Genomic DNA, 19,680 nt, shown 5'->3' with positions numbered 1-19,680 from the left:
ATGTTTATACATATCTACATGCATACATATATAAGTAAATACCTATAAAACCAACGTAGATACATAAACAATTGTATTACATGTATTTGTATTTTTACATTCATGATTACAAAAATGATTTAATTTTAAAATTGTAAATGTTGCATTTTACTTCATTTAAAATTAAATTAAGTGTAATTGTGTATACTAATTCCCTCACTAACCCTTTAGACTACCCATACTTCAATTCTAAAAGATCTTTACTAACCCAATACACTACAGATCCCTGAACCTTAAAATCTCTTACTACCACAATATCCTACCCATCCCTGAATCCTAAAAACTTCTTACTACTCCTACATGACCAATCCAAACCCTCTGAAAACTCTCTACTAGCCCTATACACTATCCAACAGCCATTCCCGAACACTAAAAACCCTCACTACCCCTGTACACTACTCACCCTGAACTCAAAAATATCCCTTACTACTCATACACACTGCCCATCCCTGAACCCTAAAAACCTCTAACTACCCTCCCCTAAACATTATTGCTTAGCCTAAACACTTCCCTTCCCTGAAAACTAGAAACTTCAAACATTATCTAAGTGCATTATATATGTGCATATATATAAAACAGTAAATTCTCACCGATCATGCATTGGCCTTCAGCCAGACCTTCCACCCATCCATGTGAAAAATGCTCAACCTGCATTCTCATCTAATTTTTAATTTAATTAGAATTAATTAATATTTTATCATAAGTGATGTAATATATGAAGTCTTAAGCAGTGTATGAAAGAGGGAAATTATAATTCTGATATGCAGTGTCAAACTGAAGACTAGAATTACCTGGATTTAATAGAATTTATTAAATATTAATATTTTAAGTCTTGTATTCTCTAAAGTAGGTTCGATTTATATGGATTAATTATTTATAGATTTAATATATTGCAAAAAATGCTATCTTAATGTATTTTTTGTGTTTTTCTATCTTTTGTATATGAAATTGATTGATCAACTGCACACACCCTCCTAGTAGTCTTCAGTGCTCCTTGCAACGGTAGGATATCCATATGCTGATATTGATAGCATTGTTCAAGCCATATTGTGAGTGTTTGAGAACGGGCACTGTTAGAAATGGGGTCTTTGGTTGACAGTCAGGTTACCCCCTGTTCAAGCAAGAACCCTCACTCTAGTCAGGGTAAAAGAGAATCACCCTCAGCTAACCCCTGCTTACCCCCTTGGTAGCTTGGCAGAGCAGTAGGCTTATCTTCAGAGTGCTAGGTGTAAAGTATTTGTACTAACACACAAAGTAACTTTATGAAAACACTACAAAATGACACAACACAGGTTTAGAACAATAGGAAATAATTATCTAAACAAAACAAGACCAAAATGACAAAAATCCACAATACACAAGTCAAGTTATTAATGCAAATGCAAAAAGAGTCTTGAAGTAGTTTTAAACACACACTAACGCTGTCAGCATGAAAAAGTACCTTGGGTGCGTCAAAAATAACCCCGCACGGGCGAGTGTGCGTCAAAAAGGGCTTGCGAGGCGTTGATTCCACTCACGAGCAGGACCATGCGTTGTTTCTCCTTTCGCTAGATTGAGGCATGTTGTTTCTTCTCTCGGCAGGAGAGCGATGCGTCGATCCGGTCAGCACTCTCGGGTCCGGGCAGGCCTTGCGTTGTTTTTCCACGCACAGCGGTACTTGAGTCAGAAATCCAGCCGCACTATGATACGAAAACCCTGCAGCGCGGGTTGTGATCTCCCAGCCTCCGTCAGTGATGCTGCGCGTCGTTTCTCCTGCTCCGTGCGTTGATTCTTCGGTTGCATTCCCTGCGAGCGTCGTTTCTCAGCTGCGGAGCCGGCGGCGCATCGTTTCTTCAGCCACAGATCAGAGTTGCGTCGATCTTTTCCCCGCACGGCGCTCTGTGTGTGGATTTCCTCGTCTTTAGGCTGCCAGCTTCTCCTTTCAGGGTCCCAGGAACTGGATGGGCACCACAGAGCACAGTAGGAGACTCTACAGAGACTCCAGGAGCTGGCAGAGGGAAGTCTTTGCTGTCCCTGAGACTTCAAATAACAAGAGGCAAGCTCTAAATCAAGCCCTTGGAGATTTCTTCTCAAGATGGAGGCACACAAAATCCAGTCTTTGCCCTCTTACTCTGGCAGAAGCAGCAACTGCAGGATAGCTCCACAAAGCACAGTCACAAGCAGGACAGCTTCTTCCTCAGTTCTTCAGCTCTTCTCCAGACAGAGCTTCCTCTTGTTTACAGAAGGGTTTCTAAAGTATGTGGTTTTGGGTGACCTTCTTATACCCAATTTCTCCTTTGAAGTAGGCCTAATTCAACGTAAAGTCTCTTTTGAATGTAAAATCCTGCCTTGCCCAGGCCAGGCCCCAGACACTCACCAGGGGGTTGGAGACTGCATTGTGTGAGGGCAGGCGCAGCCCTTTCAGGTGTAAGTGACCACTCCTCCCCTCCCTCCTAGCACAGATGGCTCATCAGGATATGCAGGCTACACCCCAGCTCCCTTTGTGTCACTGTCTAGTGTGAGGTGCAACCAGCCCAACTGTCAAACTGACCCAGACAGGGAATCCACAAACAGGCAGAGTCACAGAAATGGTATAAGCAAGAAAATGCCCACTTTCTAAAAGTGGCATTTACAAACTCACAATCTCAAAATCAACTTTACTAAAAGATGTATTTTTTAATTGTGAGCTCAGAGACCCAAACTCCACATGTCCATCCACTCCCAAAGGGAATCCACACTTTAATCAGATTTAAAGGTAGCCCCCATGTTAACCTATGATAGGGACAGGCCTTGCAACACTGAAAAACGAATTTAGCAATATTTCACTGTCAGGACATATAAAACACATCACTATATGTCCTACCTTAACCATACACTGCACCCTGCCCTTGGGGCTACCTAGGGCCTACCTTAGGAGTGTCTGACATGTAAGAAAAGGGAATGTTTAGGCCTGGCAAGTGGTACACTTGCCAAGTCGAATTTACAGTTAAAACTGCACACCAAGACACTGCAGTGGCAGGTATGAGACATGATTACAGAGCTACTTATGTGGGTGGCACAACCAGTGTTGCAGGCCCACTAGTAGCATTTGTTTTACAGGCCCTGGCACCTCTAGTGCACTTTACTAGGGACTTACTAGTAAACCAAATATGCCAATCATGGATAAGCCAATTACATACACGTGTTGTAAAGGAGCACTTGCACTGTAGCACTGGTTAGCAGTGGTAAAGTGTCCAGAGTAACAAAAACAGTAAAATCAGAGTACAGCACACATCAACAACCTGGGCAACTGAGGCAAAACATTAACGGAGACCACGCCAAGGATGAAAAGTCTAACAGGCACCCTCATGCATCTACACTAAATGTATGCCACTTCCCGGTAGGAATACATTTAGCAGGATTCCCAAGTCATGTATATCAATGTCCATGATTAGATAATATGGAGTACATGCAAGGTCCAGAAGATCGTGCACTGGCAGAAGGTTAAGCCTCGTTTGAATAAAGGAAAGTCTTTTTTTATTGCCCATAGGATTTTTGCAGTGGACAAATAGCAGTGCAAGGCTCACGCATTTTTCCTTTGGGACTTTTGTCAGTACAGTCTCTATTCTCTTGAACTGCAAAAATGTTAGCAAGCTGTGTAGACGAGAAGCATCTTGTAGAAACAAAACTTCTGTTGTAAATTGTGAACTATTTTGCTAGAAAACAGGGGTAACGATGGTTCTAGGACAAAGCAACAAAAGACGCCATCTAAGGTGATGGAAGCAGAGGTAGATTGCATACACTGACCTTCAAAACACCAGCTAGTACTTAAGGGGGTGGCAACATTTTTGCCTAGACAAACAAAAACTTTAGTACTAGCTAATGATATGGGCTGATACGGATTGTGTCCGACAATATGATCAGAGAATACCTGATACCAAGAAATATATTGTTTTGCTACATTAACTTGTATTGCCCATAATGAAGAAGAATACGTTTACTCACTTGTAAAATAATATTTTACTTGGCAGCATGTTTCCCTGTGAAAGTGATGTCATCAACAAAGCAATTATGGACAAGTGAATTGCTGCCTGAAAGTAGTGGAGTACTCTTTGCAGACCTATTTTTTATAAAATTAACCGTATATACACTTTGGAAAGTAATAATGATCCACTCAATAACTTCAAATTGATACTGGACCAGTGCTAATGTTCTAGCTAAGGAATGTGATGGAAGGATCTTTGTTGGCTTCTAACCTGATATCACATCCCAAGCAAGCATGTATCACGTTTATATCACTGCCTGATCTGCCCTGCTAGTACAAATCAGTATCCCCTACAAAGGTCTCGGTAGCTAGCACACATTCTGTAACTGAAATGACCAACTTGGAGAACCTAACCTATCTGTCACGTTCTGGTGAGCTGCAAACTCACATACAAGTGCTGCAATCGGGGCTGCTTGAAATCTTAAGACTGCTCTGATAACTTCAGATGTAAATGTACTTGTTTGTAAATAATGAAAGAGGACTTTCTGAGAAAGAGATCTTTTCAGTTCACCAACAGCAGAAATCTCCAATATTTCCTGGTAATAGATTAGTAGAACCCGTCTAACCTAAAGGTGCGCTTGTCCACCCATACTGAATCTGCAAGACTGGTAAAAAAGACAGCCTATTTGTGTTTGCTAATATCTCACATGAACACAGCCTTACACTTCAGCAGCAAAACTGCTATCATCATTATCATTTCTGTTGTTGAGGTCTGATTAGGTACAAACTAGTTAATGATCGACAACCTTATCAGTGCAACCAGTTGGACGAAACTCTTCAAGTTGACTCATAGTTATTTCACACTGCCACAGGCTGAGTGGCGTCCTACTTCTCTCACCTCACCTCGACTGCCTCAGCTCAGTCATGAACCTCCAGGCATGGGGGCTCTGCCTTCTGGCACTCAAAGTATCTGTGGTGTTTGGACAAAAGATGATGTACGATGGGTAAGTGTTGCTGGGTGACAATAGAAAAAAACCTTGGGCTTCATCAATTCCTGCCTAAGAGCGTGGATGGGGAAGAGGGAGGCGTCAATTTTCTTTACCACTTTTCCTCTTATTTAGTAACACTTCAAGAAAAAATAGGCACACTCACACTCACATAGGCAGCACTATCTGCAAAATTGAATGAGATGTATGTATGAAATGTATGTGCTGGATTCGAATTCAGCTTTGGAGAAGGAGGTCCAGTCACTATTTCTACATCCGATGCCCCCAAGATCACTAACCATCCCTTCACTGAAGGAGGTGAACACGCGAGCTTCTTGCACCGTCCTCTCTCTTTTCACTAAGCTAAGCTCAGGAGCAGAATGCTCGGTGTACTTCAGTCACATTAACTGGGAGTACTCTTTTCGTCCTTTACTCTTCCACCAACGCTTCCAAAATTATAGGCGACATACACAAAGCACTGTAAATATGATCTTTTGGCATTAAATCAAAATACGGCAATATTGTTTCCAGATATGTCCCGAAAAACAAGAAAGGTCGATCAAATAAAAAAATAGTGTGCTACGCAATAGAAAATGTGTCTTTTATAACTTCAGTCTTTTGTTGCAGGGACCAAGTATTTAAAGTCACCCCCCAAACATCAGAACAGGCGCAGCACCTTCAAGGACTCTGCAAGACCTGGCTAGTAAGTGGAACATGATTTTAATTTATTACCCCAGCTCTCACTGGGCTTTTCATTCTTCACTGAAATTGCCTCTTGTACAGAGGTCGGTTTTGTTAATCTATGTTGTCAAGGGAGTTCTCGGTAACTTCCATTATCTTTATAATGTATGACAAGAGGTACTTTATCCCATCTTGCGTCACGATTGGACCATGCAAGCTGTAGTTTGCTGCACAGTCTATTAATTTTGGGGCAATACTTTTTCTTCAGCCAGAGTATAATAAACATGTTTATGACATACAATCCACTTATTGAAAGCTTTTACTACAGTGGGTGATATTAACGAAAGGGGTTTTGAGATACAAATAGGAAGGGGATCCATAAATCGTGCAACATATGAAAGAAAACATCACAATAATTGAAAGAGCACCACAAACCAAGGTAACCTTTAATTGCTTTTTATGCAATTAGATTGATATGAGTCGATTCAGCTTTGCAATTCTCCAAGAACACTTGCACAGATGCATCCTTATTTGGGGTATAGAGCATATCAATTTCTCGATCTTCATACTTTTGTCAAACTTAAATGAATGTTACATTTGTTGATAATATTTGGTGCACAGTATATCTGGGGCTATGTTCGATATTTAATGGAATAACTTATTTTATATCTGTGATCCGGGGGCATATTTGCAACGAGTTTGCATAACACAGCGCAGGAAGTAAAGTTGCTATGCTGCGTTGTGTGAACAGCTTTGAACAGTACTATGCCATATCTACTTATAAGTGGTGCAGTTCTGCTCTCCCCCTGCAATGGTGCACTTGTGGCTGTCTTGCGCCAATGGAGGCACCCTTGTGCCATAGTGAAAGAGTGTCTGCGCTGTACAGTGGCGTAACCAAACTTGAGAGCCCCCCTTGCAAAATACATGGACGTGAGCCTCCGAACTCACTCAGGAGCTTTCATGCCTGTGTACCGGGCTGAGGGAGCTCCTTGAATCTCGGCCCCCCGCACCATAGGGGCAGTGGGGGCCTTTGTTATGCCACTGTCACAGTAATCAGCATAGTTTTTGAGCAGTAAGGAATATCTTCCTGTACAAAAACTGTAGTTTAAGGCATTTTCCTCTTTGTATATGTGCTAAACAATGCCGAACACATGCAAAGAGGAAAGAGCAAGGAGAAATGAAAACATTTCTCCTTGTTATGCCTGCCTCAGGGAGGCTCAAGATTTTGTTGTGAATCCATTTGTACAATTCAAATGGACAGGGATTTGTGTTGGAACCCATGGGTTGTTATATGGGAAAGACCATGCGCCACCCATGGAACTCCCCCTTTGCACAAAGGAACGACCTCTAATTTTCTGATTTATTTTAGAAGGTGAAATCCTGAAGTTGCCTATAGGTAGCTATAGAATCTCAACTGAATCCAAGTATTGCATCACCAGCCCCAGCATGTCTTATGTGAGTCATGTTGAAAAGCTTGGGAGGCAGTTGGTAGTCATGTTTTTTCTGGGATGAGAGTCCAGATTCCTTTTTTTAACGCTCGGTGCCTGGAACTTGAAGAAAGGCATTGCACCACAGATGAAAAAGCACACTCAGGTGCTCATTACGAGTCTGTCGGTCCTGGGACTGCCAGACTCGTGGTGTCGGTCATACCGCCGCCAAAGCAGAAGTCAGGCCTCCACATTATGACCCTGGCGGAGCCGCCAAGGTCCGACAGCCTGGCAGTGCCGGCAGTCTTAACCCAATGCAAGCAGCGTTGCCCTGGGGATTACGACTCCCCTCTCCGCCAGCTTTTGCTTGGCAGTCTCACGACATGCAAAGGCTGGTGGAGACAGGGTTCAAGGGTCCCCATGGACAGCCCCCTTAAGCTTTTCACTGCCCGAATTACGGGCAGTGAAAGGCACGACAGGTGCTATCGCACCAGACGATTTGCAACATTGCCACTGGCTCGATTACAAGCTGGCATCAATGTTGTGGTGAGTTTCCTGCTGGGCCAGCGTGCGGAAAACCAGAATGGCAGTTTTCCGACCTGAAAAGTTTGGGTGGGGCCTCTGCCACCCGCCAAGCTCTTAATAAGGGCCTAAATCTCTACAGAATCATCTGTTGCTTGTAAGGTTAGATATCCATGCTGCATTCATTTTATGTAAGACTGATATTGTAATGATTTCCTGACTAGCACTTGAAATATTGAGATGATTTGTGACAACACTTAAGTAAAATATACTATGGGCCTGATTACAACTTTGGAGGACGATGTTAATCCGTCCCAAATGTGACAGATATACCACCTACCGTATTACGAGTCCATTATATCCTATAGAACTTGTAATACGGTGGGCAGGATTTCCGTCACATTTGGGACGGATTAATACCGTCCTCCAAAGTTGTAATCAGGCCCTATGTCTTTTATTGCTTGTCTTTTAATGGAAGATTCTTGTAATTAAAAAGCTGCAAATCTAGTGTTCCTGGAATTTGGCTTTTAAAGTAGTATGCAGCCACTTTGAGCCTTATCTCGTACCCCAGGAATTCCAGGGGGTCCAGTAACCCCAGTACTGGACTCCTCAGATATTTTGATGTCTGCAAAATACTGGGGACCCTCCTCGTTTCCCCTCAAAGCTTTCTAATGTTTTCAGTTTTCAAAACCTATGGGAGAAACTGTGGTAAGGCATCCGGAAATGCTGGATGAATCAGACCTGGAATTACACAATCACCTGATAATTTTGCATTTCTCAGTGGAACGTCAAAGTTTCGCTCAGAATACTCACTAACTCGGAATTTTCCAGACTTAATGCAATTACCAGTAATGTAAACTCCATGGCTTAACTGTGGGCACCGGATCACTGATAATGATGTAGCAAAAACAATCTAAGTGTGTTCCCTAATAATCTCGACTAAGTTCAGGTACAACAAATGATCAACTATTTTCCTTTTTGATGGATAAATGTGAGGTTTTCCATCATTACACTATTCATGCTATGTTGCTTAAAATATTTTTATAAAGAGGAACCTGATGCTTTGATAAACATCCACAAACTCAGCAAAACAGTAATTGTAAGGAGTTACTCGTTTACCTACTTGATTTCAGTCCGAATCTGATGTGGTATTGGGGCAAGATAAAAATTATTAAAAGTTTCCCCCAGACCTCACATACTTGGAGAACAATGGAAGTTCCTCCGATGATTTTGGTCTGAAGTACATGTATGAAATTAGCTGATGGTTGCTCCTATACCAATTCCTGTGTCTACGTGTACTGTGAGCATGTGGTATTATGAGTGTAGGGAAATTAAAGGACAACTTCATCTTTGTTTCTCTCATTATGACTTTGACTGGGCAGGATTATCTGGAAAGGGTGCTGGTTTTGCTGGTGTACATTTTACACACGCCTATAGACATTGCCGTTATTATTAGTGAATATTTGTTTTTTTTTTCTCTGTGGTTTGTGATCATGATGAGTTGTTGTATATAGCAGGTATGTAAAGGTATAAGGGCAAATGAGAGTGATTCTGTACACTGCAGTGGTCACTTTAAAGGTGAAAGGTGATGTTCCCATGTGGAAGGGCACAAGAGCAGTGTATCAAACCCCACTTTCCCAAGGTGTACCTAAAGATGTAGGGCCTGATTTAGGTTTTGACCTGACGGATATCCCTTCCGCCGTATAACGATTTCCAAAGGATATTATGGAATCGTAATACAGCAGACCCGAGATGCGTCACATTTGTGATGGAGTAACCCATCCGCCAAAATCTAAATCAGGCCCTTTGTATTTTTTTCAAACTGTGATGGGGTCTGAGGTCTGCCACACTACTCTCAGCCGTACATACATTTTTTTTAAATGACTTTATATTTCCTTCCACTGCAGACCCAATGCACATGAACCTGACTTGAAAGGCAGGTCACCAGAAATTTGCTGTGACATACAAAATAGTAATACCTGTTGCACAGCTATTCGACTGTTTTGCACTGAATAATGATTCAGAATTCTGGGCTCAATTTGGTCAACATGTTTCTCGCTATTAGTCAAAATATGATCTGATGCGATTCTTCAGGACCGAAAACACCTACCTAATCCTTAAGTACTTAGTAGCCCATAATGGGGAATAGTAAACAGGAACTCTGAAAAATTGGGAAAAAAGTATAAATTCTGAAATAATACAAAACCAAACATGATGTGCATAGTGTCAACATCAAAGCAACCTTGCCCGGCAAGCTAGTGGCAAGAAAATACAGCAAGGCAGATATGTCCCATTGCTTACCCTCCATATATTAAAGGATGGGCCCCATTGGGGAAAACACAGAGCTTGCGTGGTCCAACACAGTCTAGGTATGTACAGATGTAGAAAACAGGGAGATAATAAACCAGTGACCATAATCTTAATTATCAATTGTATAATAAACATACATTCTTGGGTCATGCGTCCATCTAAAGTGAGAGATGCAGAGTTAATTTGTCTCATTGAACAAATATATTAGTAACACAAGTTAGAATATAGCAGCCAAATGTGGATGTTGCAATGTTTAGCAATGTCAGAGAAACAAAGGGTACATATGTACAAGTCCAATAATATTATAGTCATGTCTAATGCTCTCAGGTACGGGCACTATATAGTCCAAACTATCACAGGAGAAGAGAACATGCAACACGTTTGAAGCATGTCTGTCCATTCTTTAATCAAAAAAACTCATTATACTACCAAGTATGGAAATGGAAGATACGCATATGGGCCATGCAGTGGGCTGTCTCTGTGGTCAAACAAAAGTTAGTGATAACTAGCGTCTCGGTGAAGAGCCCAAAATAGAGACACAGAATTTAACAACGCACCCAAGTACCATTCTCGGTTTAGCATCTACGATAATAACGGTAAGACGTTTCTAAACTCCTGGAGCCGTGAGAACGCGGTCCACAAAGAGTGCATAACGTGCTCACAGAATACCTGCCACGTCCGAATAGCGGAACCAAACATGTTGAGAGCGTGCTGAACTATAGCACAGCCCTATGATGAAGCAAGTCACCGAACGGTGAGTGAGGGCTTTTGCTTCAAATCATTTTGATTCCCAAAGACCTGTGACTTATGGTTATATATTATTTTCTGTGGAACTGAGTGTACATTATTGATTTATACGTCAAAGAAAATCTTGCTGTGTGACAATCCAAACTCTGTAAATGTGTATTAAGAAAAGGAAAAGCTAATCTGTAAAACACAGAAGTAGGCAGCAAAGAGATCCCATAGCACCCCAATGAGAATAAAGCCATTCACGGAGAGAAAGACATCAATGTATTTGATTTCATCTATAGACTCTAGTGGAGATCAGGTGATGAAACCAAAACAAAGGCGATATGCAAATGCAGGATCTGAAGTCGAAGAAGACCGCAAAATTGACCTTTAAACATATATACAAATAAAACTTTTATTGCTGAGTTTGTTATTCAGAGATTTCTCATCAACAATGCCCGGGATGAGAGTGAGGCTTTACAAGTCAGACATGACCACAACATGGAGTCAGGGTTAGCACTGAACTGAAAGATGGCTGATACAGTGACGCTAAGGAAATATTATAAATTCCATACATGTATGAGGAGGTGCTGGTTCTGGTGGCCTTGTATGCAATACGGCTTGCCTTGAAGAAGATGAAAACTTGTAGGGGGAGCCAGCATAATTCCCTCTAGGTTGAAGTAATTTCTTTTATGAGACATGTAGCCCAGTTTGGGCAAGTGTGATGTTAGAGAGACTCAACAGCAGCATGGTGACTCCATCTAGATGTGAGAGAACTATTGTTCTAAAGTTATTTCTAGGAAGTAGGGCTTCTCCTTTACCGGTAAGGAGAGTAGTAATACGCTGTCTTTGTTTGCTTGGTAATGGAAGAGGTTGCTGTGAAGAGTAAAATGACCGTTTTTGGTATTTAGGTTTAAATTCGTTTTTATTAGTCATTTCAAAGAACATTTAACATTGAGAACTACCTATGCAGCTGGAAAAAGCCCTCTCTTTGTGCTCTTTTCTCTCACCCTCCTCTTTTCCTGAATTACACCCTTTCCCTCGGCCACCCTTCATCCTTTCAGTCCATTTACCAGTCTTGTAAACCACACCTCTTTGGGATTGTTTATCCATCTGACAAAAATGTTGTACCCCTCCCTCTTGCTATTGCAGAACGGCCAACCTCTCCAGGTCCAGTTTAAAATCCCTATTACCCCATATAGGTGTTAAAGTTAAAGGATACTTCGAGAGACCATTTTTTTACCACCAGCCTGTCTGTATCTGCAACGTAGCACTGGTCACTGGTGATTTGTAGCGCTGGTGGACTCTTTGTGCTTTTGGTTTTCATTGGACTTTCCATAGAGGTCCCTCGTTTAGCGTGTGATCTATCATGCATCAGCTGCTTTCTGTTTCTCTTCTGGTAAAGTTTACCAAAAATGAAGAGGACTGCATAATAATAGTAATTGAGGAGGTTTGGAGACCAGAGCACATCCTACCAAGGTCTTGATGTACATTGCTTCCTACTTAGTCTCTCTTTCTTCTCTTGGCAAATAAAGTTTGTGCAGTAAGATTGGAGGCCAGATATGTAAACTGTGGGGATATGCAGAGTGTTGGCCTCTCTTCAGGGTCACCACAAACGTTTTTCACCCCTTCTGTTTTCTGCACTCATTTGTGTTGGCTTCTAGGACTCTGTGCTTTTTACCACAGTTAACCAGTGCTTGTGCTCACTCCTCTTTGCATGAAAAGACTGGCTTACAACCAATTGGCAATTTGATGTACTTGTAAGTTCCTAGAAAAGTGGTACTACATTTACCCATGTTGGAGTGTAGCTTTTATAATTAATAATTAACATGAACTGCTTGCAATTAATGTGTGATGAAGCTGCATAGAAAATGCATTACTATGTTTTTTATGTACACGTTTGAAATGTGCCCACATGGAGTGGCCACTAATGTACGCAATGATTATTAAAAGTGACTAATAATTAGTCATTGATGTACTAATGTATGATTCTGTATTAGCCTCAAGAGTTGTAGGTTAAGGATTTCCAAATTTAATCGTTAGGCCTTAGTTAGCAAGAGTCTGGGCCTAGCTGCTTGGTCTCATTTAAATGTGTTTTTCTAACGTGCAATGTGCTGCCTCCCTGAAGGACACGAAGCTGTACTTTTCCAAAGCTAGCGATGTGTGGAACCGTAGTAAATTCTTTCTCATGAGACCCGACTTGCTCAAGAAGACATTCTTGTTGACTGCAACAGTGTAATTTGCAACAGGTACAAGGTCGCCCAAACTGGTAAAGACAATGGAGCTACTGACTGATGGCGTGCGTGTAACTTTTCCTACCTGCCATTTTACCCGATGAAGATGTAAATCACAGGAGCCAATGAACTGCATGAGAACTGTGCTAGGTATATAGTTCTAGTAAGGTGACTACTAAATCATTGGATGGAGAGAATGGTACGCTGGATGCTGACCAATGGGAAATTAGAGACTTGTCTGGCAAATTTGATTTAACGGCGTGTCACAAGAGGAAAAGGAGCCATTATCGGACTTCTGCCCCTGCCCTTACTTGTCTTTTGAGAGACTTTTGTTCTATCCTAAACCATCCTCGTCTTGTTCCTTTTGCCCAATACTGACTTCTCCTCCCTATGAGGGAAGACCTTTACCCCGAATGCTGAGAGACTTTGCTGTTCTATCTTGGCTGATGGCGAATCGACTGCTGTCCTGAGGACGAAGACTGATTCTGTATGCTGACCCATTACGGAGGGTAACTATATGATGATGAAATTGTAATTGTCTGTTTGCCTTTGTTTTCTAGGTACCAACTGCTCTTTTGACAGAGACCATAGTTAGATGTTTTCCAAATTTGTGTTACCAAATAGTTTTGCATGAAGCCCAACATGCTGATGCTAATTAGAGGGTAGTTACGGAGTCCCTGACATTGAGTGCAAATAGACAAATGACAGGACCTTTGCTTTGTTGAATCTTGTACTGATGATAGTCTGCTAAAATAGATACATGTTGACGCTGTGTTTTGTTCTAATGTTTATAATCTTTGCTTTGCTTAAATATTATTCGAGTTGCCACATTATAACGTTGTTGATGTGTTTCCTAGTATTGAGACTAATAAACGTGCTAGTAGATTGTAACAAATAGGGAATAAATATTATAAACTTTACTAAGCTTATGTGGTTATTCATGGCTGAAAGTTCATGTTGTGACTAAAGCTTCATTAATGCATTTAGCTAAATCGTTTTGCCTTGTTATGGTGAATATTGAGAAAGTTATTGACTTAGGGATTTATATGCTGATTAGTTATCTCGTCTTAAGGTGTCTCCAATCAGGGTCAAAAGATTCAGTGGCCTAAAATGAGTCCCAGAGTAAGTAAAGTACCTAGGTCGGGACGCGTTATCACCCAACAGCCTGTAAATTAAATGCTGCTAGTGGGCCTACGGCACTTATTGTGCCATCCACTTACATAGCCTTTCTAGACAAGTCTCAGGCCTGCCATTGCAGGCTGTGTGCAGTTTTAATCTGTGAATTCTACCTAGCTAAATAACCCTTCTGCTAAGCTTAAGCCTTAATTTTTATTATATATAATTCACTCCTAGTGTAGGTCCTAAACAGCCCCTTGGATAGGGTGCTGTGTATTTAAAAAGTTGGACATGTACTTTTAAATTTTACTTGTCCTGAGAGTGAAAACTTACTGCAATAGTTTTTATCTTCTGTAAGGTCTCTACCACAAGGCCTACCTCTCCCATGGGATAACTCAGGCTTGCCTTATTAAATTTTATAATTGATATATTTTGCTTGGGAACAAGTTGAAATATCATGTTTGGTCTTTAAATAACTGTAATTTGACATTCTTTTAAATGGTAAAGTTGAATTTTAAATCACAATTCTGAAATTACACTTTTAGAACGTTGTTGTTTTTTCTTGTCATAACTATTTGGTGCCTTTGGCATGAATCTGGGCTCACTTAACAAAGTATAGTTGGCAGTTTGCCTTTGTGTATTGCTCCCAGACAGTATCACCATGGGGGTCAGTATCACTATGGGGGGCTGGGTTTTGGCAGGATGGGTCACCCTGGCCTCATAAGAGTGGTAGAGCTGCCACCTACCACAGTTGCACTTCAAAGGAGCTTCCTCAGCACAAACACAAGGCACTTCACACCAGCCTTTTGTGACTCCAGGCATGCTGAGGCCGAGGCAGTTAGAAAGGAAATTCCACAATCAAACATGAGGAGAAGTCTCCAAATGTCTTCCACTTCAAAATTGGCACCAGGTATAAAATTGTGACCCTCAGACCCATTCTTCACTCCTGGACCTGTGGATACTACAGAAGAAGGAATGCCATGCTGCCAGAGGACTGCCCTGCTGCCTGAAGCCCGCCCTACTGTCTTAGAAGGAAGACTGTACCTTCTCCCTTCATCTTAGACAGAGTGCCCCCAATAGTCAGTTGACTGACTTTCTGTTCAGAGGTACGGGGACATTACAAGCTTCAGATGCCTCCCAGCAATTGCCCAGGTGGCCTGCTGCTCTACTGGAGTTTCTTGGAGCTGCAACTGGACCAGCCTGAGCCCTGCTGGCCTAAGCTGGAGTGAGTTCCTGATCCCAAGAGATGCCTCCCAGGTCCTGGACACTTCGTTGCATCAGTTGAGCTCCTCCTGTGAAGAAAGGAATAAATCCTTACGTTTTTGGGCCCTTCGCAACCGCAAACAGGTCCTTTTGCACCAAGATCTTGTCACCCGTGTGAACCACCAATAGAAAACTCAATTGAATCTGACTATTCGCACTACATCAGCCACCAGAGACAACTGACAACACGAGATCCGCACTTCGTACTACAATATCGACAGCCCGTGGTGATCACTAAAACAAAGCTCCAGCAACGACCACCCTCGATGCCCGACAGGATCTTCCTGCTAGAATGGTGACCATCCACACAGCCTGGCTTGTTTTTCATGCTACAGCAACGTCCATCCACAACACTCTCCCTGCTCCCCCTAGACTCCTGCACCACAAACCGGACTCTTCTCGCCAGACTCTGAAAAGGTAACTTTTTCTGCATGATTAACCTGGCCCCTGTATCCAGCCTGCACTCCATTACAGTCGTCTTCAACTTGAGACTATCACCCAGTCTCACACAACCAAAAAACTGTGGGTGGTGCTTTATGCTTTGTGGAGCTATACTTACCCTAAGTTTCTACTGATGGGATTTTTGTTGTTTTGGTGTTAATTAACTTGTTACATTTTATTCTAGTATCCTAAATCAATGTGGGATTTTTCTTTGTTGTGCTTTCACTTTATTACTGTTTAAGCCCTGCTTAAATACACATTGCCTCTAAGTTAAGCCTAACTGCTTTTATGCTAAGCTACCAGGGGGTTAAACACAGGTTAATTTAGTGACTATTGTGCTTCACTCTGATAATGATTGTGGTTTCTTTTTGAGCAGGGTTCCACTCCCCTCAGCCAATAACCCGATTTCTCACACGGAGGCATTGCCTAGAGCACATTAACAAATTGCAGGAAACAGTGTTTCATGATGCCACCTACTTAGTTCCACTTTCACTGCCTTCCTTAAATGCTTAAGGTTACTTTCTTTAGTTTGTACCAGTGTACTTGGATTTGGTTCCTCTGGGTATAACTGTTTAGATGCTGTTACTTGTTTAAATTGATCTTAAAGCCTGTTACCTATCGTTGGGCCCTGAACTATTGCCTTAAGTATGGGAGGGTGTTCAGGGAGTCATTTGTTATTTTGTGTTTCATTTGGGAGAGGTGGGATTGAATCCATGTCAATTGCTCTGTCCGATTTCGTGTCTTCCTGGATTTGCCTAAGGTAAATCCTACATTCAACTGAGTGCCCCATAAGGGTAGTTAAAGAATCAAATAGAGCTCATTGCTAATGGAAATTGTTTTGTTTTCTTAAAGTAAATGCTAATCAATAGAGGAATCTACTGGCAAAACTTACTCCTTCTGAGGTGTAGTATGGTGGACTACTTCAGACACCATATTCTCCTCTGTAAGTATAATTTCCTCAACAAATTAGAGGAATAAGAGGATTTTCCATCACCATATACCTCTAAGTCAAGCCTTTAATTATTTTCTAAGATTCGTGTCTTCCCAATTGACTTTGGATGAATGGTTATTTATCATTTATCACTTATCTGTATGCAAACGAATAAATATTGTTTTATAAATGTTGAATTGAATATCCACTTTTCTCCTGTTTAAATTTCACTTTGATTTGAAACTTTCTGTTCTTTATCTCTGAACTTCACTGTTGTTTCACCAATGACCCCTTGCAAATCTCTGAAGAATGACCTATACAATGGCGAGTCAGCGATCACATTAAGTAAATTTATGTTTAGGCTAGGGGGGCAGTGAAAAGATTGTGTTGGACCTCTGTCACAATCTATGACTTTCCTCCTTTAACCATTGAGATAAATGTACTACAAGTGTGCTGTTTGAAACAATAAAAATTGTATCTCCTTAACTACTGGGTTTACTTTTGTTTATTCAGTCTGGTACGGGTGACATAACATAATCAATATTTCAACTTGCAAATGGGATTGTAGCTGTAGAAACGTCGGTGATTACCTCTGTCACTCCACTGGAATGAAATATTAAAGGCTTCTTCTGAGTGCTCTTTTGTTGTGTTAATCGTACCCTCTGCTGTGCAGCTGGGGAGGGTGGGTTAAAGCAGATATCACAGGGTACGTGAGTAATCAGGGACTTTTCATCATCTATTCTTTTCTGCATAGTTGGTCTTTTTAGGATTATTAGTGTTGTCAATGCTAGGGATGAGAATAATAAAGACTGATCTGGAGGGTGTGTTTGGTTGCCTTTTGATGTTCAGTGGAATACTGTGAAGGATTTGGAATGCCCTGAAGAAGTCCACGCTTTGGTTGAGGCTGTAACAGTCTGACCATGAATGATGAAAATGCAAAAGCAAATTGGAACATAAAATAAAGAAAAAACATAGAAAATTTGACTTAATTGGACTTTTTACATTCATGATTTGTCTCTATTTTGGGTGCACCTCTATATTTGAGTGACATAGGTACAGCTGCCCTTGGCTGCCTGTTAAACCGTCCTGTGAAAGAATGTAGCTTGTTTAGTTGGAATGTTTTTGCAAACACTGAGGTAAAGAGGGATAGAACTCCAGTGGGTGTGGCCTTTAAGTGGAGACATTTCTTTTAAAAATGGATCGGCTCCCTATGTGATTTATGGCGGCCAGTATCATTCATGGAGCTCTGCAGGACAAGCTTTTGAATAATCTGAATAATTCAACGGTGGTGAGAATGGCTGTTGTTGAATTAAACAAAGAGGTCTCTCCAAAATGTAGCCCCGAAACTCATGTAATGTAAAATACCACATAACCTTACACGTTAGGAGTAAGTGGCACACACGCTACACATACCACAAACTTGTCACACCGGTCTGTCATACACCTGACACAAGTTTAGTAGATTACAAGTCTTTTGCATGTATGTGATATATAGAGCCACGTATGGCACCTGTGCCATACATCTGAAACAGGAGTGACATTCCTGTGTGGCGCAAACAGTCAACCGTCACACATGGATAGAAAATCAGCAGCCTGAGGTCCCTCTCGTGGATCACATCCTTACTGTCCTCATGTGTTTGGAGTCCCCTATTGTATTTCAGTACCGATTGACTTACGGTAGGATCACTAAAAGTGAATGTCTGATTTCAATTTCCATGAAAGTTTTGTGCAAGAATGTGGCCTCTTTTCACAGAACGTGTGCACGGAATAGACTTTTTGACAGCAGTCCATGTAGAAATACGATTCACCTATTCAGAGAGTGATTAAAAATCCACATTTGTGAGTAAATAGATGATATGATATCAATTATAAATTATTACAATAAATTCACATAAGACAAAATTACTAATGAAGGCAATAAAAAAGGCTGTAAAAAGATGAGATGTGGAATAAGCAGATAAACTATCGTAGATAAATATTTTCTAGGTTAAAACTTTACCACAGCTAACAAGTGCTAAAGTGCATATGCTCTCTGTGTAAAATTGTATGTAATTGGTTTATCCATGATTGGCATAATTGATTTACTAGTAAGTCCCTAGTAAAGTGCACTAGAGGTGCCAGGGTCTGCAAATCAAATGCTACTAGTGGGCCTGCAGCACTGGTTGTGCCACCCACATAAGTCGCTCTGTAATCATGTCTCAGACCTGCCACTGCAGTGTCTGTGTGTGCAGTTTTAACTGTAAATTCGACTTGTCAAGTGTACCCACTTGCCAGGACTAAACCTTCCCTTTTCTTACCTGTAAGGCACCCCTAAGGTAGGCCCTAGGTAGCCCCAAGGGCAGGGTGCAGTGTATGGTTAAGGTGGGACATATAGTAATGTGTTTTGTATGTCCTGAAAGTGAAATATTGCTAAATTTGCTTTTCACTGTTGCAAGGCCTGTCCCTCTCATAGGTTAACATGGGGGCTACCTTTAAATCTGATTAAAGTGTAGATTCCCTTTGGGAGCGGATGGACATGTGGAGTTTGGGGTCTCTGAGATCACAATTTAAAAATACATCTTTTAGTAAAGTTGATTTTAAGATTGTGTGTTTGAAAAGGCCACTTTTAGAAAGTGAACATTTTACCATTTCTGTGACTCTGCCTGTTTGTGGATTCCCTGTTTGGGTCAGTTTGACAGTTAGCCAGGTTGCACCTCACACTAGACAGTGACACAAAGGGAGCTGGGGTGTAGTCTGCATTTCCTGATGAGCCATCTGTGCTAGGAGGGAGGGAAGGAGTGGTCACTTACACCTGAAAGGGCTGTGCCTGTCCTCACACAATGCCATCTCCGACCCCCTGGTGTGTGTCTGGGGCCTGGCCTGGGAAAGGCAGGATTTCACATTCAAAAGAGACTTTACTTTGAAGTAGGCCTACTTCAAAGGAGAAATTGGGTATAAGAAAGGCACCTAAAACCACAGACTTTAGAACACTTCTGGAAACAAGAGGAACCTCTGCCTGGAGAAGAGCTGAAGAGCTGAGGAGAAGTGCTGCCCTGCCCGTGACTGTGCTTTGTGCAGC

At 41.5% G+C, this 19,680-nt stretch overlaps 1 protein-coding gene across 1 annotated transcript in view; it reads left to right on the top strand.

Moving 5' to 3' along the window:
- The first annotated feature begins 4,859 nt into the window (after positions 1-4,859).
- The window catches only part of LOC138285684 (carboxypeptidase O-like), a 237,326-nt gene continuing 222,505 nt past the window's right edge, over positions 4,860-19,680 (top strand). Inside the window, exons 1-2 of the mRNA XM_069225949.1 lie at positions 4,860-4,986; positions 5,596-5,671. Of these exons, the coding sequence (XP_069082050.1) occupies positions 4,907-4,986; positions 5,596-5,671 (156 nt within the window). The 5' untranslated portion in view covers positions 4,860-4,906. The remainder of the gene's footprint in view (positions 4,987-5,595; positions 5,672-19,680) is intronic.

This window comes from Pleurodeles waltl, chromosome 3_1 (assembly GCF_031143425.1).
Source record: "Pleurodeles waltl isolate 20211129_DDA chromosome 3_1, aPleWal1.hap1.20221129, whole genome shotgun sequence".
Lineage (NCBI taxonomy): Eukaryota > Metazoa > Chordata > Amphibia > Caudata > Salamandridae > Pleurodeles > Pleurodeles waltl.
The sequence above is the reverse complement of the archived record's forward strand: the minus strand, read 5'-3'. Positions and strand labels throughout refer to the sequence as shown.